Raw genomic sequence first — 26,066 nt, forward strand, 5'->3', positions numbered from 1 at the left:
CAGGAGGCAACTGAAGACTCAGCTTAAGTGACTCTCCCAAGGCACAGCGGCCTGTCCAGACCCCAGGGCTCCCTCCACTGTGCCACTCACTTGACCTCCAACAGTAACACGTGAGCCGGGCCGTGGGCTACAGCACGCTGAAACCCGTCCTTCTCTCCGCAGGACCTGACCTTGAGCCAACCTTTCGGTTAGGAGGGGTGCATCGACAGGTTACACCGAGCTGGGCGGCTCCCAGCCCGGCCCTGAGGGCACATCGGTGTGGTGTGTAAGATTATGATATTCCAGGGGTCCAGAGTTGCAACCATTTTAGCTCCACAGTCTCTTACCACATTCTGGAGAAATAAAATGGTTATAGGGCACTGCGTTTCTTAAATTGCTTAGTCCTCTGATCACTGCAGATTTGGAATTCGGTCCCTGTGTAACTACAGTGGGGCAGATTTTTTTATATACTGATCTCCACAGCCAGCAATGAAACATTCTAATCAGCAAGGAAGCCCATGAAACAATCTTCCCTCATAGGAACTTTCACTGGACTGGAAATCATACTTGAAAATCCACTGGCTAAACAGACCACCTTGGATGGGATTCTCCTGTCACAGGAACCCACCACTCCTCTCCCCAAATTAGCCTAGGCAGTCTCCCCAGGCCCCACCCGAGAACTGTCCTATGTCTGCCCCTAGCTCCACAGATGTTCCAAAGAGGCTGAAAGATTTGGCTGAAAGTACACGGCATTTTAGTGTTGACTGGAATGCACATTTCCACTGAAACTTCAGTGAAACTGTCCCTCCCTACCTTATGCCTGACGAGTTCCAAGGCCAACACTGTGGTGGTGAATTTTATGTGTCAACTTGGCTGAGCCACGCTACCCAGACATTTGGTCAAACACCAGCCTCGATACTGCTGTGAAGGTATTTTTGAGATGAGGTTAACACTTATATCAGTGAACTCTGAGTAAAGCAGATTATCCTCCATAATGTGGGTGGGCCTCATCCAATCAGTTGAAGGTCACATGAGAAGGAAAAACAAAACAAAACAACTGACATCTCCCAAAGACAGGATTCTGCCAGGAGACTGCCTTCAGACTCTAAATGCACCATCAACTCTTTTCTGGGTTGCCCACCTACAAGCCTTGAACCAATTCCTTAGAATGAAAACCCTCCACCCACCCCCCTGCGGGCGTGCACACACATGTACGTTTCACGCTGATTCTGTTTCCCAATGGAACCCTAATACAATCACCTAGCCCGTCTTCTGAGGAAATGACCGGCACCTGTCCTTCAAAGACTGGAGGGAGGGGACACACAGAAAAAATGAGATCCACTGAAGTGATTAAACAAAACTCCATTTCCAGGTGAAAAACTCAAAACCACTGTGCGTGACTATCCATTTGAAGTTTCCATTTTAGCCTCATATGCTTGGCATCTCAAGAAGCTGCCAAAGAGTCCTGGGCCCTTCAAAGGGGAGCCTGCAGGGGGATCCGTAAGCCGCATGGGGATGCTACCAAGTGGACTCACTACACCAGGAGGGGAGGAGAGTGGGCCGAAAGGAAGTCAAAGAGACGAGATGCCAGGCAGCCACTGCATCGCTCAACCAATGAACTAAGCCTAAGGGGTCGCTGCTCTCCAAGCATGGGCCTGGGTTCACAAGCATAAACCGAAGGCAGGAGGAGCCCGCGATAAGAAATGGAACCTTGGCTGGCTTCGTTTTGAAGATGCTTCCTCCACTCCAGAATCGCCCTTCCAACCGCTGAGCAAAAGCGGCAAAGCCCACCCTCACCCCGACTACCTAGAAAGACTTCTGGCCTGAGGTGGTTCTTACCTGGCCATCTGCTTGTAGGCTTCTTCCGCCACAGCGAAGATGTGGGGGTCCATGTCCCCCATGTTTTGGCCACTGTAGGCGTAGATGACATCTTGCCCGTAGATTGGCAACTGTTCGTAAGGATTAATGGCAACAAGCACAATACCTGCGAACAGACGATGCGGTCAGATTCTGGTAGCGCCACGGCCCCCGATGACAGCTAATGAAGGGCCATATGCACCCGTCTACAGAATGAGAGGGTGATGGCATGGGCCTTAACCGACCGTTCAGCTAAGTCGAGACTAAGTCTCTGTGTCTTTACCAGGCACTGTGCTCGACAGGGTAGAGAGTGACTGGGAGGCTTCCAAATACTCTGGAGCGTGACACAAGCTTGCACACACACACATGCAGATGCACACGGAGCTGCCCAGCCAGCCGAGTTCACACAACAGACACATGCGGAGTGCTGCAGGGCCAGGGAGACGAGGATGTTGGACGCTGCCAACGGCCGGTAGGCTTAAAAAGCCACCTCAGAATTAAAATCTAGTAAAAGGACTATTCATTTTTCATTTGTGTACGGGTTACCTTAACTAAAATACAGACAGCTCGTGGACAGGGAGTGGGATTCACACACCCAAAGGTTAGATCTTGGCTCAGCCAGTCACTCAGCGGGTGGCTCGGGCGAACTGCTGAAGCGGAGAGCCTCAGCGCACGGGACTGTGAGACGGGGAGGAGCGCTCGCTGCCTCTCCCTGGGGTGTCCCGAGGACAGAATGGCTACTGCAGAGAGAAGAGAGCACGCAGACCCACTCCTCACCCAGCGGGCGCCGAGTGCGGGCCAGCCTTGATGGTCTCACATGATACTATGTAACCTGTGCCATCTTTCACCGCACCATTGTTTTCATCTCGTCTCCCTAAAAGGACACGCTGCACCAGTGGACTCGAGACACACATGTTGACTGAAGAATCAGTAAATCCTCAGGTCTTTCACGGAAGGGCAAGGTAGATCGATATTTGAGAATATAAAAAGAGAACAAAATACAGACTCAATCTTCCAGACAAGATGGAAACCCGTGCCCTCTCCTTTCACACAGGAGCACATTCCGGGCGTCAGGAGAACTACCGTGAGGGCTTCAAAAAATATGAGCTTTTCCAGTCACGTGGGGAAGAGAGGACAAGAGTGGGAAGGTCATGGCCAACGGAACACCACTTCCACTGTGTTGTTACCTTTCAGGGTCTGAGGAGAGACAAACCACAGACTGGAAGAAGTCACATCTGCAAAAGCCACATCTGATAAAGGGCTGTATTATTCAAAACACCCAAGGAACTCAAAACTCAATAAGAATATGAATCACCAATTAAAAAATGGGCAAAAGGGAGACACGTCACCAAAGAAGATACACGGATGGCAGATAAGGATCTGAAAAGATGCTCCACATCGTGTGCGATCAGGGAAGCGCAGACCGAAGCACTGACAGGTGCCACCGCACACCTGGTAGAGACCCGAGACCCAGAATACTGGCAGCATCGAAAGCTGGTGAGGACGTGGCGCCACGGCCGCTCTCGCTCACCACTGATGGGAACGCACAATGGTGCGGCCGCTCTGACAGCTTCTCACGAAACGAAACACGCTCCCGCCATACTGTGCGGCATGCACACTCCTTGGTGTTTACCCAAGGTCTGTCCACACAGAAACCCGCCCATGGATGCTTACGGCAGCTCTATTCACGGTCACCAAAACTTAGAGGCGACTCAGAAGTCCTTCAATAGACAGATAAACTGCAGCGCATCCAGGTAATGGATTATTCCGCACTAAAAAGAAATGAGCTATTGAGATATGAAAAGATACAGAGGAACCTGAGACACATACTAAGTGGAGGAAGTCAATCTGGAAAGGCTACCCACTGTGATTCCAGGCACATGGCGTTCTGTAACAGCCGAGATCATGGAGACAGTGTAAACGATCAGGGGTTGCCAGGGGTTAATGGGGAGAAAGGGGTGAATGGACAGAGCACCGATGACATTCAAGGCGGTGAAGCTGCTGTTGTGACACCACAATGGTAGTTACAACACGTCATTACGCACTTGTCCCAACCCGTGGAATGTACACCACCAAGAGGGAACTGGAATAAAACTGTGGACTTTGAGTGACAAGGACGTGTCATTGGGGGCTGGTCAACTACAGCAATGTCCCGCTCTTGAGCGGAATGCGGACAGCGGGGGCGGCTGTGCATGGGTGGGGGAGCGGGGCATGGGAGAGCTCTGCAGTGTTGCTGTGAACCTGAAATTGCTTTACAGGTAAAATCTATTAAAGGGGGGGAAATGAGAGAAAGAGAAAGGGAATAAAGCAGACCAGATTACTCCACGTAAAGGGCAAAGGGAGGAAGAAAAAGATGCCCAGTGAGTCCTCTTCAGATAAAAGTTTGCCTGAAAAGACAACCTGGACTGAAAAACAAGGCCCAGGACTCCGATAAACTCCACCTCACATGGCTAACGGCTAGGAGAGTTCCTCTTAGAAACAGCGTCACGTTCTCCACTGGTTATTCGAGTTGCATAAAACCCTAATTCATGTAGTATTCAGTTCAAGGTTTGATATTATCCTGTGAGGTCGCACATTTTCCCAAAATGCCTCCACTCCCTCCGGGGCAGAAACAAGCACTTCTCCGTGAGTTGGAGTCTGTGCGACCTGAGCCGCTCTGAAGAGCTGGGACATGTGGACAGATGTGTGCAGACCCCCAGCCCTCTCTGACAAGGGACGCTTTTAAAAAAGTGAAGCTGGTGGTCATTTGTCACGTTCTCCTAAGAGGGGAGCTTTTAAAACATCTTGTTGAAAAGAAAAAAAACTTATTGAAGGTCCTGGTAATTGGTGATTTCTTTCAACTAAAACCCCCACCAGCAACTGGAGTGAAGGAGCTTTTGCAAAAACTACCTAGCATGCGTGGAAATCAACATGCCATTCACCACCCCTGAAATCTGGCAGGAAAGCTCACTCATACTTAGTGGATCACTGACCAGTTCCCAAGCAAAATGGGACATCACAGTGAAAGGACCCCTCATCCCCTGAGACCTCACTGGCGATCACAGCCAAGGCCAGGGCTCTGAAGTACAACCAGGGCGGCCCCATGAACACACAGCTCCCGGCCTGACTGCTCAGCCAGACCCTGACACGTCTGTCCCTCCAGCAGCAGTTGACGGGGTTCTGGTTTTTACCACACACCACTTAACAACACTCTACAAAGGGGAGCCAACATTTAGAACACGGGAAATTGAGACATCTCAAGAGAAAAAAAGTAGGAGAATTCCAGGACTTTTAGTTGAACACATCTGTCAAGGTTTCTGCTCATGAACTTGACAAATATTCTTCATGCACCATGTTTGTACATGAATAAATGAGGGGTCGGAGCAAAAGGCAGCCCTTCCGCAGGCAGAAAACAAACACTAAGCCGGGTGTAGATACAGGAGTGCGCTGGGTGGGGAGAGCAGATGCCCCGGCAAGGACACCGGGGTCCTAAGACTCCAGGATCCTGTCTCAGCCGGTCGAGTGACGTAGTGTGGCCACTTCTCCCCTGGTTGAGCTGCGACGAACACAGCGATGTGGGCAGCCTAATGAAGCCACATTCACCCCCAGCTAACCCTTCCAGGGTCTCCGATGAGAGGCAGTCATATACATGACAGTGAAAGCAGGATTCTTAACCACTGGACTTTAGCACGGACAATCTAAAGACTGCAAGTGCTCTCAAACACATGCAGCCAAGAGGTGCCCCGCACTTACCACAGTACGTGTAGATGTGGTTGGACTCCAGGAAACGGACCTTTAGGTTATGCAGAACGGCAGGCTCGTGTAGATAGCTGAGGGCAGTCAGGTCATTCTCTCCCACCAAGATGTCTGGGTTCCGCAAGAAGGGCAGCTGGTTGCTTTGGACGTCGATGGGGTATTCCCGAACCTAAATGCAAGCAGCAGACACGCAGAGTCCATTATGAAGCACGGAGCCTGTGTTCAGTTCCTGCCTTGTTGTCTAGGACCGCTACCCGAACATGATCGTAAGTGATGAAAACGAGTAAGATGTTTCAAAAAAAAAAAAAAAAAAAAGAGGCAAACTGAACAAAATCCCTGTGTTGCCATAAGGCACCAGCGCAGACGGAAAATTTGCTGTCAAATTTTCCAAGTCATGAAATAAGAACTACAAATGAACAACATATGAAGAATTATTTAACTTGGCCATTAACCAAAATGGTGCAAATAAAAGGATATTAGCACTAATACTACCCATCTGATAAGCACTGGTATAAAAACCAACAAGCCCCTAACTAGGGAGCGTATGACCAGCAAGTCCACTGCTCGTGGGGTCACACTGCTTCACCGTTTCCGGAGGGCAGCTGGCAACACTGGCCAGAATTTTTCATGAATAATAGAATCATTCCTGGCCTCAGGAGACGTCTTACAAACCGGCAAAGATACTGACTCGCCAGAGCTATAAGTATGAAAACACAACATGACACAGACCGACATTCATGGTCAGGCAGATACACACAGCACTGCGTGGAATCTAAGAAAAGGCATGTTACAGAAGGAAATATATGATATGATGGCACTTATTTAGAACTGCACGTTCAAGTCTGCCTGGAGTAACACAGCCCTACAAAACTTCAGTGGTTGTCTGTGTTAGTGAGGTTTTCACCTCTAGTTCCCTGAGGTTAGTTTTTCTTTATGGGTATATATTGATCAGGGCCCTTTTCTTTCTGTGAAAAACTCATTTATCCCAAACTTACTCCATACAAGAAACCAGTAAGCAACTATCACAGACCTCAAGCAGACAAAATTTCCAGAAGGTGGGAAACCAGGGGAAACGAGAGTTGATTTTTATTTCGTTAAAAGTAGATGGCCCCCTTCACCTCCTGCTGAGCGAGCAGTATCCCTGGGACTCTGAACAGTCCTCCCTGCCAGAGCCCTCCTGAGGACTCCCCAATGGAGAAGCCCCCCGCCACCCTTCCAACCACGGCTGCTCTGCGTCTCCCAGCAGCTCTCCGCCCCCTGGGTAGGAAGCACAGGGAACAGCCAGTGGCAGAGCTGCAGAGGTCACCCAGCCCAGTCCAGAGTTCAGATTGGAAAGCTGGGACCTGAGCCCAGTGCCTTGAAACCCCTCAGAAGAAATGCTGGCGTTCCATCTTTTGTGAGATGAATCTCCCCTCGAAATACTCCCCCGCAAGCATGCAGAGGGAAACGCATATGCAATTTTGCAAAAACACAGTCCACAAATAACCTTGTGGTATTGGTTACCGTAAAATTGATAGGGAGCAGAAATGCCCAGAGCAGCAGCAGCAGAGAGGCAGAACTGCCAGCTCAGCGTTCAGCGCGGCAGACTTTCGGTGCACGTACATCGCACACTTCCAGAGGGGAGCGGGGAGCAAGAGACCGAGAGCGGATCTTTGTTCTTTGACAGGAATGTGGTTCTAATGCTGCCACAAGTGTCCGACATTTACAGTCAGCACGGTTTTATCTGAAATCTAAGTGTTCATGCCATGATCAGGGACCATGAACTTTCTGGCAAAAAGAAAAGACTTCACTACAAAATAATTGGACCTTTGGAGGTGAAAAAAAGATTGAATGTTAACATATCGCAAAGTTAACTCTCAGTCCCCTACCTGGAATGGACCTCAGCCTCCCCCTTGGGGCCAGGAACAGAAGGGGGTCTCCCACCGGTGCCCATCTAGCATGCAGGCCTGGACAACCCTTGAGACCTCAGAGGGAGGGACAGGGTAGGGAGTGGTCTGTACTTGCTCTCCCCAACGAAGTAGCCTGCATGGCTACTTAAAGTGAATCCACTGAGGCTGAATACAATGAAAACTTCGGTTGCTCAGTCACACTAGCCACCTTTCGAGGGCCCCGTGGCCGCACGTGGGCCACGCTGAACAATGCAGATGGAGGACATCGCCTTGTGCTGCAATGTTCTGTGGGACAGCACCGGTCTAGACTGCGCTCGACTCTGCGGGTCTGTGAGTCTACGACACGTAGCAGGTGCTCAAAAAATACCAGTTGAGCCTGGCCAGGTGGGCCAGTTGGTTGGAGCCTCACCCCATGCACCAAAAGGTTGTGGGTTTGATTCCCAGTCAGGGCACATATGGGAGACAACCAATTGGTGTTTCTCTCCCACATCTCTCTTTCTCCCCAGCCCCTCTAACACCAATAAGCATATCCTAGGATGAGGATTAAAAAATATACTTAAAATATCAGTTGAAAGGGTGTCTAATTTATGACCTCTCCCTTACCTCAGTTTGTGCCCCTATTACATGGCACTACAGCCAGAAAACACAGGAACATCTTTGGATGACAACTCCCAACACAAAGACTGGAAGCTAGTAATGAGCATAGATGGTAGCTTTTTAAAAAGCCAACTCCTTTCTCCGACTTCATCCACCCACAGAACCAGAAGATCTAGAGAAAAGGTAAGCTGGTAAAAAGTACAGTTTCCAGATGGCAAGGGGACCACGAGGAGCTACATGTATATACTCTGGTGGAAACGGCGCCCAACAGGAATTAAACCCTCTACCCAAGTCCTGGTCCTCGGCTCAAGCAGTGACTCTCACCTTTTCCTGTCATTGGAATCCCATGGGGAGCTTACAAACAGGTATTCTGTGTCCCACCCCCAAACTCTGATTTCAGCAGTCTGGCTGCTACCTGGGCTCTGCGGCTTCTACAAAGCCTGCCACGGGTTTCTCATGTGCAGCTGAAGGTGAGAACCACTGTCCCCCACCGCTGTGAGGCCCGAGGCCCACCCTGCACCTTCTTGGACTACAGTTCCCTTGTGGCAGGACGACGGGACTGGCCCCAACACTCTCCAAGGGCCCTTCTGACTTCATTGCCTAGAGCACGTAACTTAGGCCAATGCATGCAGGGGTGTCCTCTTCTGTGAGACCAGAGAAGGTGTCCTGCAGAGAAAACAAGGTGGAGGGAACGATACTCCCGGATAACAGGAGGCCTAAACTAGACACCATGCAACCTCACCAGTGTACCTGTGTGTGGCTCTGGGTTCACTCAGCACACATTGAATTTTATATTACATCCTAAACAAGTGCAAAACGCACAAGTATTCACTGAATCAGTGTTCTGTTGCCTCATTCTGCAACAGGTTGGTGTTTAGGTCCTCCCACCATCTCGTCGGCTCAGAGCAGGCAGGCAGTGACTTGAAGAATAAAATAGTCAGTGACCTGAAGAAACAGACTATGAGGAAGTGACACATCAACCCTGAAATCTCAGTGCCCCACGGGTCACTGACGCCAGCACGCTGCCTCCACGTCCGCCAGGCAGGTGAAGAGACAATGAAGTCCATCAGCACCCCCAAGCTTCTTCCTGGAAGTAGTCTCCCCTGAGTCTGTCCACAGCTCCCTGCACAAAAGCCTCCACAGGGTCCCACCTGACTGCAAGGGCGCGGAGGGCCACAGCAGAGGGTCTCCATACCATCCCCGCCACGGTAAGTGTGCCTGCTTTGGGAGGTCAGGGAGGGCTCAGAGGGAGATCCCCAAGAGGGTTTCCCCCCCAAAAAAGTGTGAGGCTGGGGAGTAGAGAGATGGTGTAGTGGGGAAGGGTCAAGTATCTCCCCATGTTTCTCGACAGACTTCCAAAGATTATGGGCCTTGAACTTCTCATATTCTAAACCCTGTATTTATAAACATTGTACATTCATTACAAGTTAGACGGAAAACTCCAGAGGTTCAGCTGTACCATGTCACTGCTGTATAACCAGACTCTGGCATATAATAATTTCTCAATAATTGTTTTAATGAATGAATAATGAATGAATGGTGATGCAAGTAATCAGAGGAAGAAAAAGGCCATAAAAACACAATTTGAAAGTTCAAATTATGAACCACATCACAGCAGCATGAAATAAAACAGTCAAAGACAACCTCTGAATTTCAATGTAGTGTGGGGAACGCAGCTTCCACATGCTGTTAGAATCACGGAGTCGCAGCTCAGCTTCTAACTTGGTGTTTATTGGCAACAAACAGTCCAGACCATTTCCTCTACAGGCCTGAATGAGGGCTCTACCACTCTAGTGCCATTTTCGTTTGGGAGCGGGTCACCCTTTCCCTGGGGAAGTGCACTGGAGGGTGCTCGCCAGCACCCCTGCCCTCTGCCCTCTAGATACCAGCAGCGAAGCTCCCGCCTCAGTCACGACAACCAAAAACGTATCCAGACATAGCCCAATGTCCCATGGGGGGTGGGAGAAATCACTGTTCTGCCTGTCTGTAAAGAGAGGCAGCCAGGAAAATGATCTAACTGACGGAAAGGATCGTGAATGCCGCAGGGGAACAGGTGGATGGTAACAAGCAGCCAGCCAGCCATCTGGAGATGAGGGTGGCAGTGGCTGTGCAACAGTGTCAAGGTGCGTTGGGCCACTGATGTGCACACTGGGAATCGGTGACGCTGGCGAACAATACCAAGCCAGGATGTGCCGAGACACGGCAGAGCACGTTGCCCGTTAACGCTCATGCATTCCCACCTCACTCTCCTTCAGCCCCGAGCACACAGTGGGTGCTCACCACCAGGGTGGCTGCTGGACCCTGGACACAGAACTGAAACGCAAAACCATGGAAACGGGGGTGTGGGGAGTTTTCCCTGCCACTAGAGGGCAGGAGTCCAGCAGTTTGTAGGGGGCGTGGGAGCAGGAGAGCCAAGGCCTGCCAGGCAGAGTCCCACTCCCGACAAAGAACGAGGAAGCTACATGCATCACCATGGTGCGCACCCACCGAGAGGTTTGATCCAGTTGAAAACGGAGTCCTGTGCTAGGAGGGGCTGGCACCCCTAGCTACCCTGCACCCATCGCAGCTGTGCAGAGAAAAAGAGAAGACGCTCTCTTTCTCCCCCAAGGAGTTTCCCACCTTCTGACTGGCTTCAATATAAAACACGTTACATTGTGCTAAGTAAAACAAGCCAGACACAAAAAGGCAAATACTGTATGATTCAATGTCTACGTGGTACCCAGAAGTACCCAACTCCGAGACAGAAAGTAGGATGGAGATGACCAGGGAAAGGAGAGACAGGATGGGGAGCTGTTATTCGCTCGGTGCAGAGTGCAGCAGTATCCCCCGCATACGCAGAAGGTGCCCTCCAAGACCGCCAGTGGGTGCCTGAAACCCAGCACGGTACTGAACCCTGCAGATGCTACGTGCTTCCTACACACATGTACCATAAAGCTGAATTTCTAAATCAGGCACCGTAAGAGATTAAAATAATAATAACTAAATAAAGTAGAACAATTATAACAACACAGTGTAATAGAAGTTATGTAAATGTAGCCCCCCCCACCCTCTCTGACAAGCAGTCTGACCACAGAGAGGATTGCTGAGTGACTGAGAGGCAGGCAGGGCACACGGAGTGGATGCTGTGGACAAAGGCGTGATTCACATTCCCGGTGGGACAGAATGGGATGGCGCAAGATCGCATCACACCACTCAGGATGGCATGCAATTTAAAATTAGGAACTGCTTATTTCTGGAACTTTCCACTTAGTATTTTTGGATCATGGTTGACCACAGGTAACTGAAACTGGGGAATAGGAAACCATGGTTTGGGGGGCTACTGTACTGTATGACAATGAACCATGCACTTAAAAATGGTTAACACGGCTGATTTTATGTTATGTATGTTTTACCACAACAAATAAGCAAGCAAGCAGCAGGGCAAGAGAAACTTCGCGGTGGAACCCAAGAGCCGGAGCCCCGTGAGCAGGGTGCGCAGGTTAGCGGTGAGGCAGAAGCCAGGGATCGGGGGCAGTGTTGTTGCTCTCGAAGAATTTATCTTCACCCTTTGCTGCTGCAGTTAACCCACGCGATCCGGTTTCACAGCGGGGGGAGCAGGGGGATGGGGAAAGGGACCCAGGCTAGATTCTCCGGCCAGCCTGGCCCATCAAGGATGATTTCACCTTGAGAGGCTTCGAACGTTCAGTCCTTCAGTCCGTCCTGCCTCTGGTCCGCAGCTCTACCGGGCCGCTCCAGGGACAGCTCAGAGCCGGCAGCGGACAAACCACAGCCCGGGAGCCGCCTGGACGGAGTCGGGTGTGCAGAGAACATGATTTCTCCAGAGCTGCTCATGCACAGCCCCGACATCCCTTCTGATTCCATGTTGACTGTCCATGTGGCAGGCGGGAGCGGGAGGGAGAGGGTGGGAGAGAGAGGAGACATGGGCCCTGGGCGGCTGCCGGGTTCATCATGCAGCACTGGACTCACTTTCAGGTGGGGGGTGGGGGTGGGGCACGCATCCACGCTGTTTTGGCAACAGCGATCACTCCTCACAACCCCCGCACAGCTCTCTAAAAACACCCACCCACTTGTGAGATCAACTGCAGTGAAATCTGTTGGAGAAGATATGCCATTCGAGTGGGTGAACTAATTTTATTTTGTTTCAGGCGTGGGGTGGGAATTATTCAACGTGGTAAACACGAGCCCATCTGTTGGGAATTTCATCTCTCACTTCAAAACCAAGAGGAAGCTAGCAAAGCCGGCCTCGGCCAGGTAGGGGAAGGTGAGGGCACACACCCTGGAGCGAACCTCTAACAGATTCCGCGCTCCGGTCTCACCAGGTGATGTGCTCCAGTGGACAGAAAGCAGAAATGAGCAGGGCGGGAAGGATGGTCACCCTTCCTACTAATCTGTGAGTTAATCATCCACCGCAGTAGATACTCTGTCAGCAAAGCAGAAAACGCGGTCCATTTCTCAAGCCAGTCACTGACTACCCAGAACCACGAGACCGAAATGCTTGAGAGAAGGGAGAATGGTAAGGCAGCAGCAAGTGGTCAAAGGCTCAAAACGCAGCACAAGCTCCTTGTGCTCCTGCAGTTCAGAGGGAGGAGACGGTCACTCCGGCCATCCCTCTGAGACACGCCTGCTCTTCAGCCCCTCAGACGCAACCTGTCCCCAAGCCAACTCTTGTTTGCTTCCTGCCACTTCACTCCAGACCTGCTTCCCCCTGGTCTCCCCACTGCAAACCTTGCATGAGTGGCCTCTGCCTGCATTCCGCCCCCCCCCCCACACATCCCGTCCCCTTCTCCGACCGTTCGCACCAGGTGCGCAGGCCTCCTTTCCTTCCCTCTACACACTGAAGGCACACGTGCAGGTGCATCCGCCCGGGTACTCTCTACCCCAGGCCCACCGCCCCGTGAATCTTCAACAGCTGGTTGCTCTCTACCGCCCTCCAGCACCCTCATCTCCGCAGGTTCCCTCCCACCCCTCAGCCACCTGCTTCTGTGACGGCCACCGCTGTGCCTCCCTGCTGCTGTGTTCGTGCCCACTGCTGCCCCAGCACTGAGCTGCTCCCCCGATGACAGGGCCACACCCTTTCGTTCACCCCCTCCCCCCCCGAACCGAGCATGGAGCAAGCACTCACATATCTGTGAGATGCACGAGTCACAGAGAAGCTCGGTCACAAAGGTTCAGGAAAAGAGAAACTGAACCAGATCTGGGAAGAACAGGATTTCGGTTACGACCTTGTCTTCCTTTCCAGCAAAACCACCTGAATGTCAACTAACGAAGAACTCCCACCGTAGCAGCCAGCACACGCTGAGTGCCCCTGTGCCAGGCTCTGCTCTAACTGCAGCAACTCTTCCTGTTCCCAGAAGTGCCCCATCACAGGTGAAGTGACAGGCACAGAAAGACTGCTGAATTGCACAAGGGCACAGAGCTAACACCGGTCGAGCCAGGACCCCATCCCGAGCCGGGCCAGGTCCCAGGCCCTGTCCCCCACAGCAGCTACACCGTCACCTCCCACAGACGCCTCCACTCCCCTGAGCATCTGCTCAGGGCCTCGGCCGGCGGCTAACCCCAGTGGGCACTCCAGCGACGTCCAGGGAGCAGCTCACAGCCTGGCACTGTCGGGTGTGCTATCGACAGCCACAGAAACGATGGCAGGCGTGCAGAAGCTCCCGCCTGCAGGACAAATTCAAGCCCACCCCATACCACCCAGCCCTGTCCGGCGGACCCCGGCAATGCCCACAACCCACACTTACAGTGTCATCTTCCAGGCGGAGCTGGAGGCTCCTGTCGCCCTCCTTGTAGTCCTTGGTTAGTTCGGCCGAGCGCCACACCTCATCAGGGTCAGGGATCCAGACCCTCGTGCCCTGAAAGGTCAGAACAGAAGACACTTAGACACACAGGGAAGCTTCCAGGTTTCCGATTCCGTGTCACTCGCTGCCTGTGCAGGCCATTTCGTTTCAAGACACAAGATGACCCGATACCATGATGACAGGTCAGTAACTCACAGGTAACAGCAGGCACCCTCTGGATCCTAAAAGAACATCACAGGTCAATGAAATCAGACGTCTGCCAGGGAGACCGCCAAGCCTGCACTGGCTGTGCCCGGTGTTCTGCGCCACCACCGCCAGGAGTGACACAAACAGCGATGTGCGTGGGGCGGGGGGGGGGGGGGCCAGGGGGGTCAGTGGGCTGCGGACAACAAAGCACACATGCAAGACCCAATGGGACGGCACAGACAATCTTCCGAGCTGGGGACCTCGGCTCTGGTTTCTGCATTCAGGGACACACCCACGTTCCTGCAGAAGTGACAGACCTTGGTCGGCAAACGGAATGTGAATCTACCTATTCCGAAACTGTCAGCAGCCTCACTTTACTCCTGCATTCTTTAAGTCACAAACCTGCCCACAAATCCCATTCATCCTCCCCCGGCAGCTCTCTGGATTCAAGGGGTCATTTCGTCTCCCCGGCCAAGCCTGGCAGGGAGAACCCAGCCCTGGATAAGTACTGACACCCCTCTATTTAACTCGGGGATCCTCAGCCCTGAGTGCACATTAGGATCGCCTGGGGGCTTTGACAGTGCAAGTGTGGGTTCCACCTCGGATGGACTCAGTCAGACCCTGAGGTGACACAGAAGAGCCCCAGGTGGGCGTCGGGTGCAGCCAGGAAGAGCCACAGGTCCTCGGTGCTACACCGCCGGTCGGCAGCTGGGTCCGCCAGCTGCCGCGGCTGGCACCGCACTGCCCCCGTCTGGCAGACGGATGACTGAATTTCTGCTGCGCCACCACGCAATGTCCACAGGGCCGGGTTGCTGTAGAAGCCGTCTGCGTGCCCATGCACCACAACATGTGGTTCCCTAGCAAACCTGGACCCAGGGTCTCTTCTGACCCAACGCCAGCCAGGAGTGCGGGGTCCGTGTGATCCACCCCCTCACAGGGCCACAGCTCCAGGCACAGCCCCCGTGGCCCGTCAGCAGCTCGGACACAAGGAGCCTGCAGGCTTTATCTTGCCTTTTCCCAGTGTTTTCCTCCAGGTGGTCACTGGCCTTTTCAAAAAGCTAGCCCGTGGGCTCTGCGACGGTCGCCTCTGATGCAGTTCTGGGCAGCGAGAGCCTTGCGGCAGAAGGCAGGACACTGACCCACGGGAGAGCGGACGGCCACCAGCCTGCCTCCCCACCGCCCGCCTCTGCTCAGGATGCAGCCCAGTCGCTGGTCTGGGCACCATACAGAGTCTCTGCCACACTCCCTTCTCTCCGCCTGCCTGCCTGCCTGCCAGACGTCACTCTGTCTTCACAGGGAGATACCAGGGGGCTTCACAGTGTCTGAGGGCTCGGGAGTAAGACGTTAAGAATGTTCCGAGGTGTCTCCACAGAAGACTCGGAGTGTTTGCCAGCCTTAAGCATCAACATTTCTCCTCCCCTCGGGTGTTCTAACTTTCTCCCTCCACTGTCTTTACAGCCCACTGTCCGTCCAGCTGCGATGCCTTGTAAGAAGGCTCTGTCCCCTAGCTTCAGGTGAGGGATGACCCTTGGCCTTGCTCCTGCGACTTCCCCCCCAGCTGAGGCAGTACAGCACACCCGAGAAACTTCACTCACGTCCAAGTCTCCACTCAGTGTACAGGGTTTCAGGAGCGGCTCACGGTAACAGAGTGACAACTGAGAAAGAATGGGGGAATCCCGATGGAAGCTGAGTGGGGGGTGAGGATGTGGGGACCAAGCTGTACAACACCCAAAGAGCCCAGTCCCTACTCTCTCAGGGACTCCTCTGGCCTTTACCCTGCACCCCTGTGTGCCACTCACTAAGCAGTTGATTGCACCCAGCACTGGGGAGTCTCACTGCCTGGCTCTTCCTCTGGGAGGGTCCAGGTATCCCCCTGGTTCCATGAAGCTCTTTTGTCTTCTACATTTCCCATACCCACAGAACTCAGCACAGGGGGCATGAGGGGTCCCCAAGGATTCTTCAGCTCTTCGCTACCCCAGGTAAGGACCTCAGCCTCACCATGTCCAGGGGCCTGCTGGAAGTGCAGCACTGCAGTCTCCACCCACAGCCACTGGGTCGGAAGGACCGCACCTACGAACTGTCCTGCTCCCGCCACACGACCCTGCACTTCCCAGCCTTCGTACACAGGTCAGCCAACCGCAGCCCTGGGCCAAACGCAGTGTGCCACTGGAGTCTGCAGAGCCCATGGGGTTAAGAATGGTCTTTAAATGTTTAAGTGGCTAAAAACGTTCAGAAGAACGATATTCACATAACACATGAAGAGTGTATGACATGAAAGCCAAGTTCTGGAGTCCACAAACACTTTTATTGGAACACAACCCTCATCCCACTCCTGTCCACTCTGTGGTGGCCCCCACACTTCAGTGCCCTAGCTGTGTAGCCACGACATCAGTGCGATGGCCCAACATCCTAGCAGATTCACTACCTGGCCTTTCATGGAAAAGGTTAGCCGCCCACTACCTTTGTACGTGCTGCTCCCCCACCCAGGATGCTCGTCCCTCACCTGTCCGTGTGGGCAGAGTCCAAGTTCCAACGCCGTACCCTCACTGAACCCTCCCTTCCCTGTGCCCCGGAGTGAGCCCTTCCCAACCCGAGCTGCTTCGGTCAGTTCTTCTGTGATTAACTTTATCGTTTTACAGTCATCTCTCTCATATCACGTTTCATCTCCCTACTTGAAGATCTCTCTCTCAGGGATGCCATTGGGCCCCCTTTACATCCCTGGCATGTGGAAGATGCACTATAAATGTTTGCAGACACAGGAAGCAGTAAGGAGAAGGTGCATTGGCAGGGCACCTGGTGTACACGTAAAACAAACTGGGATAAGCACCATGTAATCAAATACAAACGTGAAGACCTATCCCTGACCTTCAGGGTCCTGTACTCTCACTGGGTAGATAATTCACATGAAAACATACTCTAAGGAGTGATGTGACTGCTTCCTAGAGAGGATAATAAATGTTAGTGGGGGAGGATGAGATGAGAGAAGGCGGGGGGGGGGCAACAACAGTTAATGCCAGCTTGGAAAGAGCGGGAGCAGGTGGCCAAACTCTCCTGTCACTTTTTAAAGGATGGTGCACCCTACAGCTCTGATCAGGTGAGCTTTAGACTCCAACCCAGCGAACACCTGAGCGCCTGGCACATGCCCCCTCCACGCCAGATGCTGCCACATCTCCTTCGTCACCACGGAGAAGACACACGTGGCCTTGTGCTGAGATTACAGCAGTTGGCTGTTGCTCCGGAATAAAGGAGACCCTGTGCTGTGACAGTGCCGATGGGTGCCACCTGCAGGCAGGTCCCCTCAGCTCCCTGATACCCTGCCTTCATCCCACTTCACAGGTTCTCAGCTGGATGTGCCTGTGAGTCACGGAGCAGAGCTGTTTATCCAACATCACGCATACCACGCTTGAGCGATTTATAGGACTTCCAAGGACAATTTCAACCATAATCAAATTTTGCTTCACACGCTGCCTTTGCAAACAACCCCCACCATCCCCTTTCCTCCACAGACCCACCCCACCTCTGAGGAAGCACGTGGCCTCTACAGCCCAGGATGAGGCGGAACGTGATCCATGCAGAGTAAACAGCCAAGAGGACAGATTAAGAGAAGGGAGAGACGGCTCCACGGGAACCAGCAGAGACTGCAGGGGGCAAGCAGACGTGATCGCCGTGGTGGAAATGGAAAGGATTTGGAAGGGAAGGGGTTCCTTTGGGGAAACGAAAATGTTTTTAAATACACACAGGTGGTAGAGGCACAACACTGTTTTAAGTGCCAATGAACTGTGGTTCGCTTTACATAGTTGATTTTATGTGATGGGAACTTCATTTTATAACTGCTTTGGCTCCAGATGAAGCACACGGCATCCTGGACACTGCCTCCAGGTGTGGGTTCTCCCTGCTAGCCTCTGGGAAAGCAGTAAGACAGAATTTATGCTTTGGACACAAAGCCATCACTCCTATGAGCCAGACAGAGATGCTCGCCATCCCAGGTTCTTTGCTGCCTCTCCACTTTCTCGCCTGTGTGGAATCCCTGACACCCAACGGCTTCCCTGGGCGTGGCAGACCACGCTTGCTCACAGAACTCGATTATGGCACTGCGTCATCGGTTACTGTCCTGTTTTCACAACACTTAATTCATCACATCAGAGCAAGCAGTACAAGTGCACTGGTGCAGTCTTCTCCTGCCCCCCCCCACCCCCCACACTTCCTGAGTCTCTGCAGGGGCCGGCCCAGAGGCAGTTCTCAGACCCACAGCTGCACCGCGGGGCCGCCTGTGGCCACAGCGCTCAGCCCTGGCAGCTGTCAGAATGCCCCAGAGCGCTGTTCCAGCGTCCCAAGCCTGGCAGCCTCGCAGACCCAGTGCCTCCGTCTCAGAGTACAGGAACCAGGCAGTGTTTTTTCAAGTTCCTCAGTTGTGTCCAACCTGCCAGCTAGTTTGAGAACCGCCCGCCCACGTGGTCTGAATTGGTGACTGTGATTTCCAGGGCACCACAGACCCTCGGTGCCTAGAGGCTTCTCCCCACCAGATGTGAAACCCCAGCTGGGGATTCCTTCTCCTGAGCTACAGCACTGTCTCCAGAAAGCACCTGCTGAAATGCAAACAGTGTCGAGCAGAGCAGAGCATGTGTCCATTCATACCAATTATCTCGAGGTACTTAAGTGCTGTGGTGGAGTGTGTGGGCTCCAGGGCCAGGCAGCTGAGTAAGAATTCCAGCCTCCTGGGTAGGTGGATGAGTGGGTCTGAGCCTTGGTTTCCTCAGTCGTACAATGGGGTAAAATTTAGACAGTCGAGAGGTGTCCCAAGCATGAAATGGGACCCCACGGTCTCAGAGTGCTTACAGTAAGTGCTAATGATGGTGATGATGATGATGGTGGTGGTGGTGGTGGTGGTGATGGTGACACTGTATAATGTTTAGTCGAGAAGGCAGGATCCTCATGGGATCTTGCGTAGGATGAGGGGGTGTGGATGGGAGAGCAACAAGCCTAAGGCGTTCCACACGCCTGGGACCCTCCGGATGTCCCGCAAGTGGGAGAACACGAGCAGCCACGCCTCCCCTCCACATCCACTCCCGGGTGTGGCCTTCGACTCCAAAACCCTGCAAGAGGGGATTCTCAGTGCGGACTGGCATTTAAGAGTTCTCTGCAGACCTAAAAAAGCAAATGTTTTTTCAGATCTGCGTGTTCCACACTTAAAAAACTAAGATTGAATCTTTGGGAGTAGGGCCCACGCACTGTGGTTTTTGTTTTCCCTTGTTTGAAGCTTCCCAAGCGGTGAATGTGCCGTCCACGTCACAACCACTGCTCCAGAGAGAGTCTCGGAACAGAGGCCAACTTCGGGGGAAGGGCCTGGGACACTGGGCACACGGACCACCCCCCACAACCTTACACCAATGCACGTAATTTCAAGGACGTCAACCACCTCCTATTGATTTTAACCCCAAGGTAAGATAAGTAGGGTTATCGCTAGTATTTCATCGAGGAAACACTGTGGGAAAAAGTGCAGATGTGCCCAAGTTCACGGTGACTAGTTGAGTTTGGAGCAAAGCAAAGCTCCCAGACTGACTCCTAAGTTTTTCACCCTGTCCCTGTCGTGGAGAAATACCGACTTCTTGCAGCCCCCCAGGTCCCACTGAGTACATATTTTATGCAAGTGTACTGTAATCACATACAAATAAGTGTGCAAATGCCCATTTACAACGACACTCCAAGTTCAGCCCCCAGGTGGTTTCCGAGTTAGTAACTGGGCAGACTGAAGTGTTGGTGGCTGCACTCCAAACTCGAAACAAGGCAGTCTGGGCACAGAACCCTGGGAGTGGACTGGGGGGCGGGACTTCCCAGCCTCATCTGGTGGCTGAGTGGATCAACTGCCTGTCCCTTCCTGCCTGTGTGTAGGGGACAAGGAGCAGGGCCACTGCCTCACTTGTGGTTGCACCCTCACGCTCACATGAGGCCCTCCCATAGCTGCTCTGTAGGGCGGAGAGGGAGGGAAGTCTTTTTGATAAAACAGAGCAAACAGCCCACAGCACTTGCTCAGGACATGGGATTTTGTTCTAGAACTCACTGGGGGAGATGCAAGACTGATTTGACCATCTTCCATCGGCCAAGGAGCACAGAAGCCACCAGCATCTCTATCCGGGGCCAATCTGAGACCCGGCGCAGACTGCAGCACCAGCAAACAAATGTCACCAGCCCCAAGCTGAGCGGACAGGCTGCGTCTCTGAGGGGAAAACCTGCCATTACCAAGCAGGGCGGTGAGGCCCGGGGCTCAGATGCCCCCGAGGCAGGAGGGACTGCACTCAGCGGAAGGACAGCAGGCTGCTCCCCAGCCCCAGGTCCAGGGCACAGTGCTGCGAGACTGAAAGACCCTCTAGGGGGGAAAACACCCATGTACCACTTATTAAAAATGGAGATACACACAGCACAGTTCTTACTGAGGCTAGAAAACCCACACACACACTTCTCAAAAATGCCATAAGTGATGTTCTCTGTTTGGTGTAAATGTATCCGTTTTGAAGCTTCTCTATGAAAGCAGTGGTTGTATGGAAGGGGAAGGAAGGGAGAGGAAAAACACTTCCACGCCCAGCCCACAGTTTCCGTTCGCCACCATCACCACAGCAGCATCCCCGCGGCGGGTGCCCCGCAGAGCCCTCACCGCTGCGTCACAGGGCACCGGGAACACACCTGCCTCGCTGCCCTCGCAGCACGAGGTGGGTCACATTTCAGTCTTGGGCAAAACAGGAGTCAGGAGCACAGAGACTAGGCTTCTACCCCTGCTGCGCAGAACCTCCCACCTGAGGTCTGAAGATCGAGTTTCATGGGCCCAGACACCCAGCTACAACCTGAACCCTGTGGGAGTGATTTGTCCCCCAAACTTGGCGGGGGGGGGGTAACATCAGGAACATCCCCTCCAGGCATCCTCCTTCTCATCCGCTGGGCTCCCACCATGAGAGACGGGAGAGTGAGCATGTCGGGTTCCAGCCTCAACTCCCGTCACGGGCTCAGCTTCCTCACCCGGAAAGCCGGGAAGTACAGCCGGTATGAGGGCTGCTGCTGGGACTGGATGAAATGACGTACATGAAACACTGGGCCCAGCACCTGGCACAAGGTGAGTGCTCAGCGGTAACTGTCCCTGCGGCAGGAACGCGGGTCCAGGAGAGCTCACACACAAATAATCCCAGCAGAGCCCTGTGCAGACGGAGTGTCAAGGGAACAGAGCCGCGCCTCCCGCCCTCACTACTCCCGGAGTTAGTTACCGCCTCCTCCCTGGGCGCAGCAAGGCCAGCTCCCGGCTTCCCTGATGACGCGCCCATTAAAGGCTCTGGACCGTGACCCCTTCCTCTCTTTTCCCTGACACCGGGAAGCTGCCTGTAACTTAAAGCCAGAGGTAATTACGTGTTACAGTACATCTAATATTGTAAATATACTGTTTGTCCAGAACTAAGTAAATGAAAAATCCATGTGTAATTTCTGGGCCAATCAGGTGGGTTCCTGAGGCCCAGCCCAGATCCATTCACAACTTGCTCCTTGTTCTTTTCCGATGAGAAGACAGGTTAGGAGAGCGAACAGCCAATGGTGTCACTGGAGGAAAGGGGGTTTAAAAAAAAAAGCAGAGCAGGAAGCTTCATGCTGGAAAGTTACAATGAAGCCCGATACTTCCAATCATTTAAATGCAAGGAAAGTCGAACATGCCGAAGGCAGGCCATCCCCACGTTTCCAGCAGTGGCCGCCACACTGGACCGCTGACAGTTGCTATCCTGCGTGCCTGCAGCTGCGTGTCATCTCAACCCTGCCTTCTGAGGAAAGACTCCACTCTTTCTGACATCTGATGACGTCATCGGTCCCCATGAGGTCCTGATCCTCCTCCTTCTACATCTGTGTTCGAAGCTCGTGAAGAACGAACCAAGTCTCCGCGTGGCTGTTAAAGGCAAATTGACCTGTGCGCCACCCTGCAGGAGTTGCTGGTAGAGTGAGCAGTATGTCCTCAGGTGGCAGAGTGGCCAGACGGGAAGTCCGCGGGGCTCGCTCAGGGAGCAGTGCTGCGTCACCGTGCCCGGCCAGTGTGCGCCTGCCATCCACCGGCAGCTGCAGTGACACCCGAGGCTGAGAGACAGCTAGGAAGCGGGGTGGGGATGCTGAGGTTTTGGAAAGATCACTGAGAGTCCCCATTTAAAGAGGGCCACGCCACTGGCAAGTCAGTTTTGTACGGCTGCAATGCTGAACCCATGAGCCTGCTCGCCCAGAAAGCTGAAAGAGAGGAGGCGCTCCAAGCTCGTCCACCTCGTGCGGCTGAATGCACGTCTGCGTCCTACCAAGGAGCGGAAGCTTTGCTGCGACCCCCCTTCCAACGACATGACAGCCAGGGGCTTTTTGAGATAACCCGACTTCCTAAACCCAAATAGGACAGCGTCACTGGACGGTTGTTTTCCCTCTTGTCCCCTTGGGTGTGCACCCCCGATCCTGACACCCAAAGACTAGTATGTCACTTCACCTCAAAGAGAAGTCCTAGCAGTTAACAACTGCCACGGCCCTTATCAGAAAGCCACGGCCCCTAGAAATATTCACCAAGGCAGAGTTTGTTTGCTTCTACTTTGAAAATGTAAGACCTGCTCCACTGTGCGGCCTCGCTGAGCAGCAGAGCCAGCACGGTCTGAAGCTGGTCCAGGCTAAGTCACTTCCGCAAACAGCACTTTGCTGATCGAAACTGAGGAGTTGAGAGCATGCACAGGGACACCCTTCTTTCCTCGGGAAAAATTCTGGAGAAACTGCCCCTTGCATCTGCACGCATGGGCACAGCTTGGTTCTCTCTTGCTTCAAGAGACCAACTATCTCAGAACTTGGAACACCTGGCACAGCTGCATCTCAGACTCAAGCCAGCTCTCAATCCTCCTTTTATAGGACGAAGCACCCCCGGCCTCCCCCACTTTATTTTTGAGGCTGACTCCATACACGTTCTTCCACTGCTGCATGTGCCCCATAGGTTACAAGGTCCACTGACTGGAACACGGCCTCTAGTTCATTCATTCGCTCATTCATTCGTACTTATGGAACACCCACCAGATGAGATGCACTGCGCAAGGTGCTGGAACACAGTGGGGAAAAAAACATGTCCCCGCCTCCAAGGGTGTCAGACCACATTATGTAATTAATCAACTGAGAAGGCTGTAACTGCTTGGACAGCACAGAAATCCACAGTATGTGACAGGGACCTCCCCTAGTCCAGGTCATCAGGAATGGTGACCTGGTGATCTTGCTTTGCTGAAAAAGCAAGATTCAAGCTGAACCCTAGACAGACAAGGCATTGGCCAGGCATGGCAGGGAGAGAGAATGTTCCAGACTGAGATGTTATCTGGGTGACAAGCCCGGGGCAGGAAGGTGCAGGACTTGCTGAAGAGCTGGAGGGTGGCCAGAGTGGGTGGGACCGAGTGCGGAGGAAAGGGCTCAGAATGATACTGGGGAGACAGGCAGGAAGTTCTCAGGAGTCACGGGACACATTCTTTTTACTGTTCCACGGCCAGCGGAAACGTTCACGTGGGCTTTAAACATGGGGAGAGACACGGTCGAAACTACATCACTAGAAGATCGGTTCTTACAGATTGATGGATAAGGGAAAGAATCCTCGCTGTAAGGGTTTAGTTAAATCTTCCAAAGTGCACGCTGCCAGTACTTAACCTCTGTCGTCTGGCGGACACTCACCCTGCCCTGAACAACCTGACTTCAGATCCTGTCCGGACCACACCTTGGACTTCACTTACGAGGTGCTTCCTCATCCCAGACAGCGCAACCGCCATTCCCCTAATGCTTCCTCAGGGACATGCGCACACAGCTTTTGAATCCTCTTTACTCACGTGTTATTTTGTTTCATCCTCAACCAGGTGTCCCTATTTCTCTCCCCACTATATGTTGCCGTGTGAGGCTTATGTGGAGTTTCAGGGCGTTGAGCAGAAATGTTTCAAACGAAGAACAAAGACAGATGTTCAGCGTGGGTGCACTGGCAAGCAGGCACGGTAATAGTCCCTAACACTCTGGGACCTCAGGGAAAGAACGTTCCAGAACCAATGCGCACTCTCACTCAGTAGCGGCCCTGAAGCTGACTGTGACTTCCGAGCTAAGAAGTTCAGTGGGTGTCTGCTGTGCAAACCTCCATTAACCAAAAACCTTCAAGTGACGCCTGATTTTCGTCCTGGTGCCGAGGAAAATTGATCACTGCGCGGCCATTATCAACAATGCATCCTACCCGCTTGGAACCGAATCGTCCTTCGGCGAGTCCTAGCCAGTGTTACTATCAAACAAACCTGCCGTCGGAGAGCCCTCGGTGTTCTGGGCTGCTCACGGCTAACTCGTCTCCTCTGTGCCAGATGACCGTGTTTGAGAGATGGATTCAGACGTCGTCTTACACTGAAATGTCTCTGCAGGGCCTGCTGAAGAGTGGGTCTGTGCGGTTTGAAAGAACTGCTGGCCCAGCCCTCTGTGGCACTACCCAGAGAAGACTTCGGGGAGTTCCAGAAAAAGAGGGAAGGGCCTGTGGCTGGTGTGTCACCTGCGCCCGCCACAGGCTCATTCCTGAAGGGTGGGGTGCAGAGGGAAGGACTTGCTAACTGAGAACAGCTCAAGTGAGCGAACGCGGGTTCATCTTCGCAGCCTGAAACTCCACCCCCTGTAGCTGTCACGACAAACCACTGAGAGAAGGGGTGTGAGATGACTGGGAGCCGCCTGCACTTCCTGCTGAATTTGTGTGCGGGTCACAGGTCGCCCACTGCTGGAGCTCACCTGGGGCGTCTCTCCCCCTCGCCCGCGCAGCATCAACACGCCACCAGGCGCGCGGTGTGCCCCGGAGGGCTGTGAGGGCTGCTCTGCCACTACGACCAGCACAGGGAGCCGTGGGGGGAGGTGACAAGGAAGCACTCAGCCTTGCCGGAGCCATCTTCCTTACCCAGCTGCCACAAGCACGTTCTGGGAAAGTTGTATGTACAACACGTTCAAACTGGACACACGTTAAATCCAGACACATTCAAAAACCGAGGCGACCTGAGCCGGGCTCGCTCTCTAACAACATTCTTACCTTCGTACAAATGCCTGCGTGCCAGATCACCGGTAGGCTTTTGGCAAGTGCAGTAGTGGTTCGTGGTGGGTATGGGAGTATTACTACATGTGCATCCTAGGTCTTAAAATAGGCACACAGCCTAGGAGTTCGGTCATCCGGTGGCTGGACAAAGCCTGAGTGACACTGTACCCTTCCCAGCACCATTTAGGTGTTCAAGTAGGGGCGCATCCAGGCCCGCAGCTCTGTCCTTCCCCAGTGACCCCAGTGCTGAGATCCAGCAAAGCCTGGGGAAACCTCACAGAGCAACGCCTGCAACACCTAAAGCACAAGTACGTAGTGATGCAGGCGGTGCCCACCTTAAAATATGAGCGTACAAAAGAGAGGAAAGGAAGGGAAAGCAATCACTTCACTTTGAACACAGGCTGAGTTACACTGGCTGTCTCCACGAGGACTGAGAACACGGAGCCGGGGAAGTCCAGCAGAAGACAGGTGCGTCTTGGTGTGCACGGTGTGCTGGTCTGGTAAGAGGTCACCGCGGGGCCGGGGCCTCCCTTGGCATCTAAATCACGGAACTGCCACATCAGATCACTCAAGTTCTCCAGGCCTCGGTCCTCCCAGTAGGGAGGCTGCACTGAAAGAAGCTCTAAACGCTACGTCTGCATTTATCCTTCGCTCACCTCTGTTTCCCAGGGAGAGGGCTAGGTCTAGTCAAAATCTTTGTTGTGGACCCCCAGCACACCCATGGAAAGATCATGGGCTATGGCTGATCGGAAAGGCCTCTCTGCAATCACAGAGACCGTGGGAGACCATCAGTTCAGGTGCTTTGGTTTTAGGGGAACGAGCGTCAGGTCTACCCTTTCTGAGCAGGTGAGGGACACGGTGCCCAGCCCAGGAGCTCACTGCTCTCTGGAGTGAGAGAGTGCCCCGAGAATCAGCAGGGGACAGAGGAGAGAGGCACAGTTCCCTGGTAACATCATCATCAGATGT

General features: G+C 53.2%; 1 protein-coding gene across 3 annotated transcripts in view; it reads right to left on the reverse strand.

Annotated features, from left to right (window-relative positions):
• Window positions 1–26,066, reverse strand: part of MYO5B (myosin VB) — a 258,368-nt gene that overhangs the window by 136,407 nt on the left and 95,895 nt on the right. For all 3 annotated transcript variants that reach the window (XR_006787004.1, XM_045850063.1, XM_045850061.1), the window contains exons 2-4: window positions 13,799–13,909; window positions 5,569–5,740; window positions 1,819–1,963 (exon numbers count right to left, since the gene is read on the reverse strand). Coding sequence is in view for 2 of the 3 variants with exons in the window: in XM_045850063.1 (XP_045706019.1) it covers window positions 1,819–1,963; window positions 5,569–5,740; window positions 13,799–13,909 (428 nt within the window). In the remaining variant the exon portion in view is untranslated. The remainder of the gene's footprint in view (window positions 1–1,818; window positions 1,964–5,568; window positions 5,741–13,798; window positions 13,910–26,066) is intronic.

The sequence above is a fragment of the Phyllostomus hastatus genome, unplaced genomic scaffold (genome assembly GCF_019186645.2).
Source record: "Phyllostomus hastatus isolate PE091 unplaced genomic scaffold, TTU_PhHast_1.1 phas_contig_80, whole genome shotgun sequence".
Taxonomy (NCBI): Eukaryota; Metazoa; Chordata; class Mammalia; order Chiroptera; family Phyllostomidae; genus Phyllostomus; species Phyllostomus hastatus.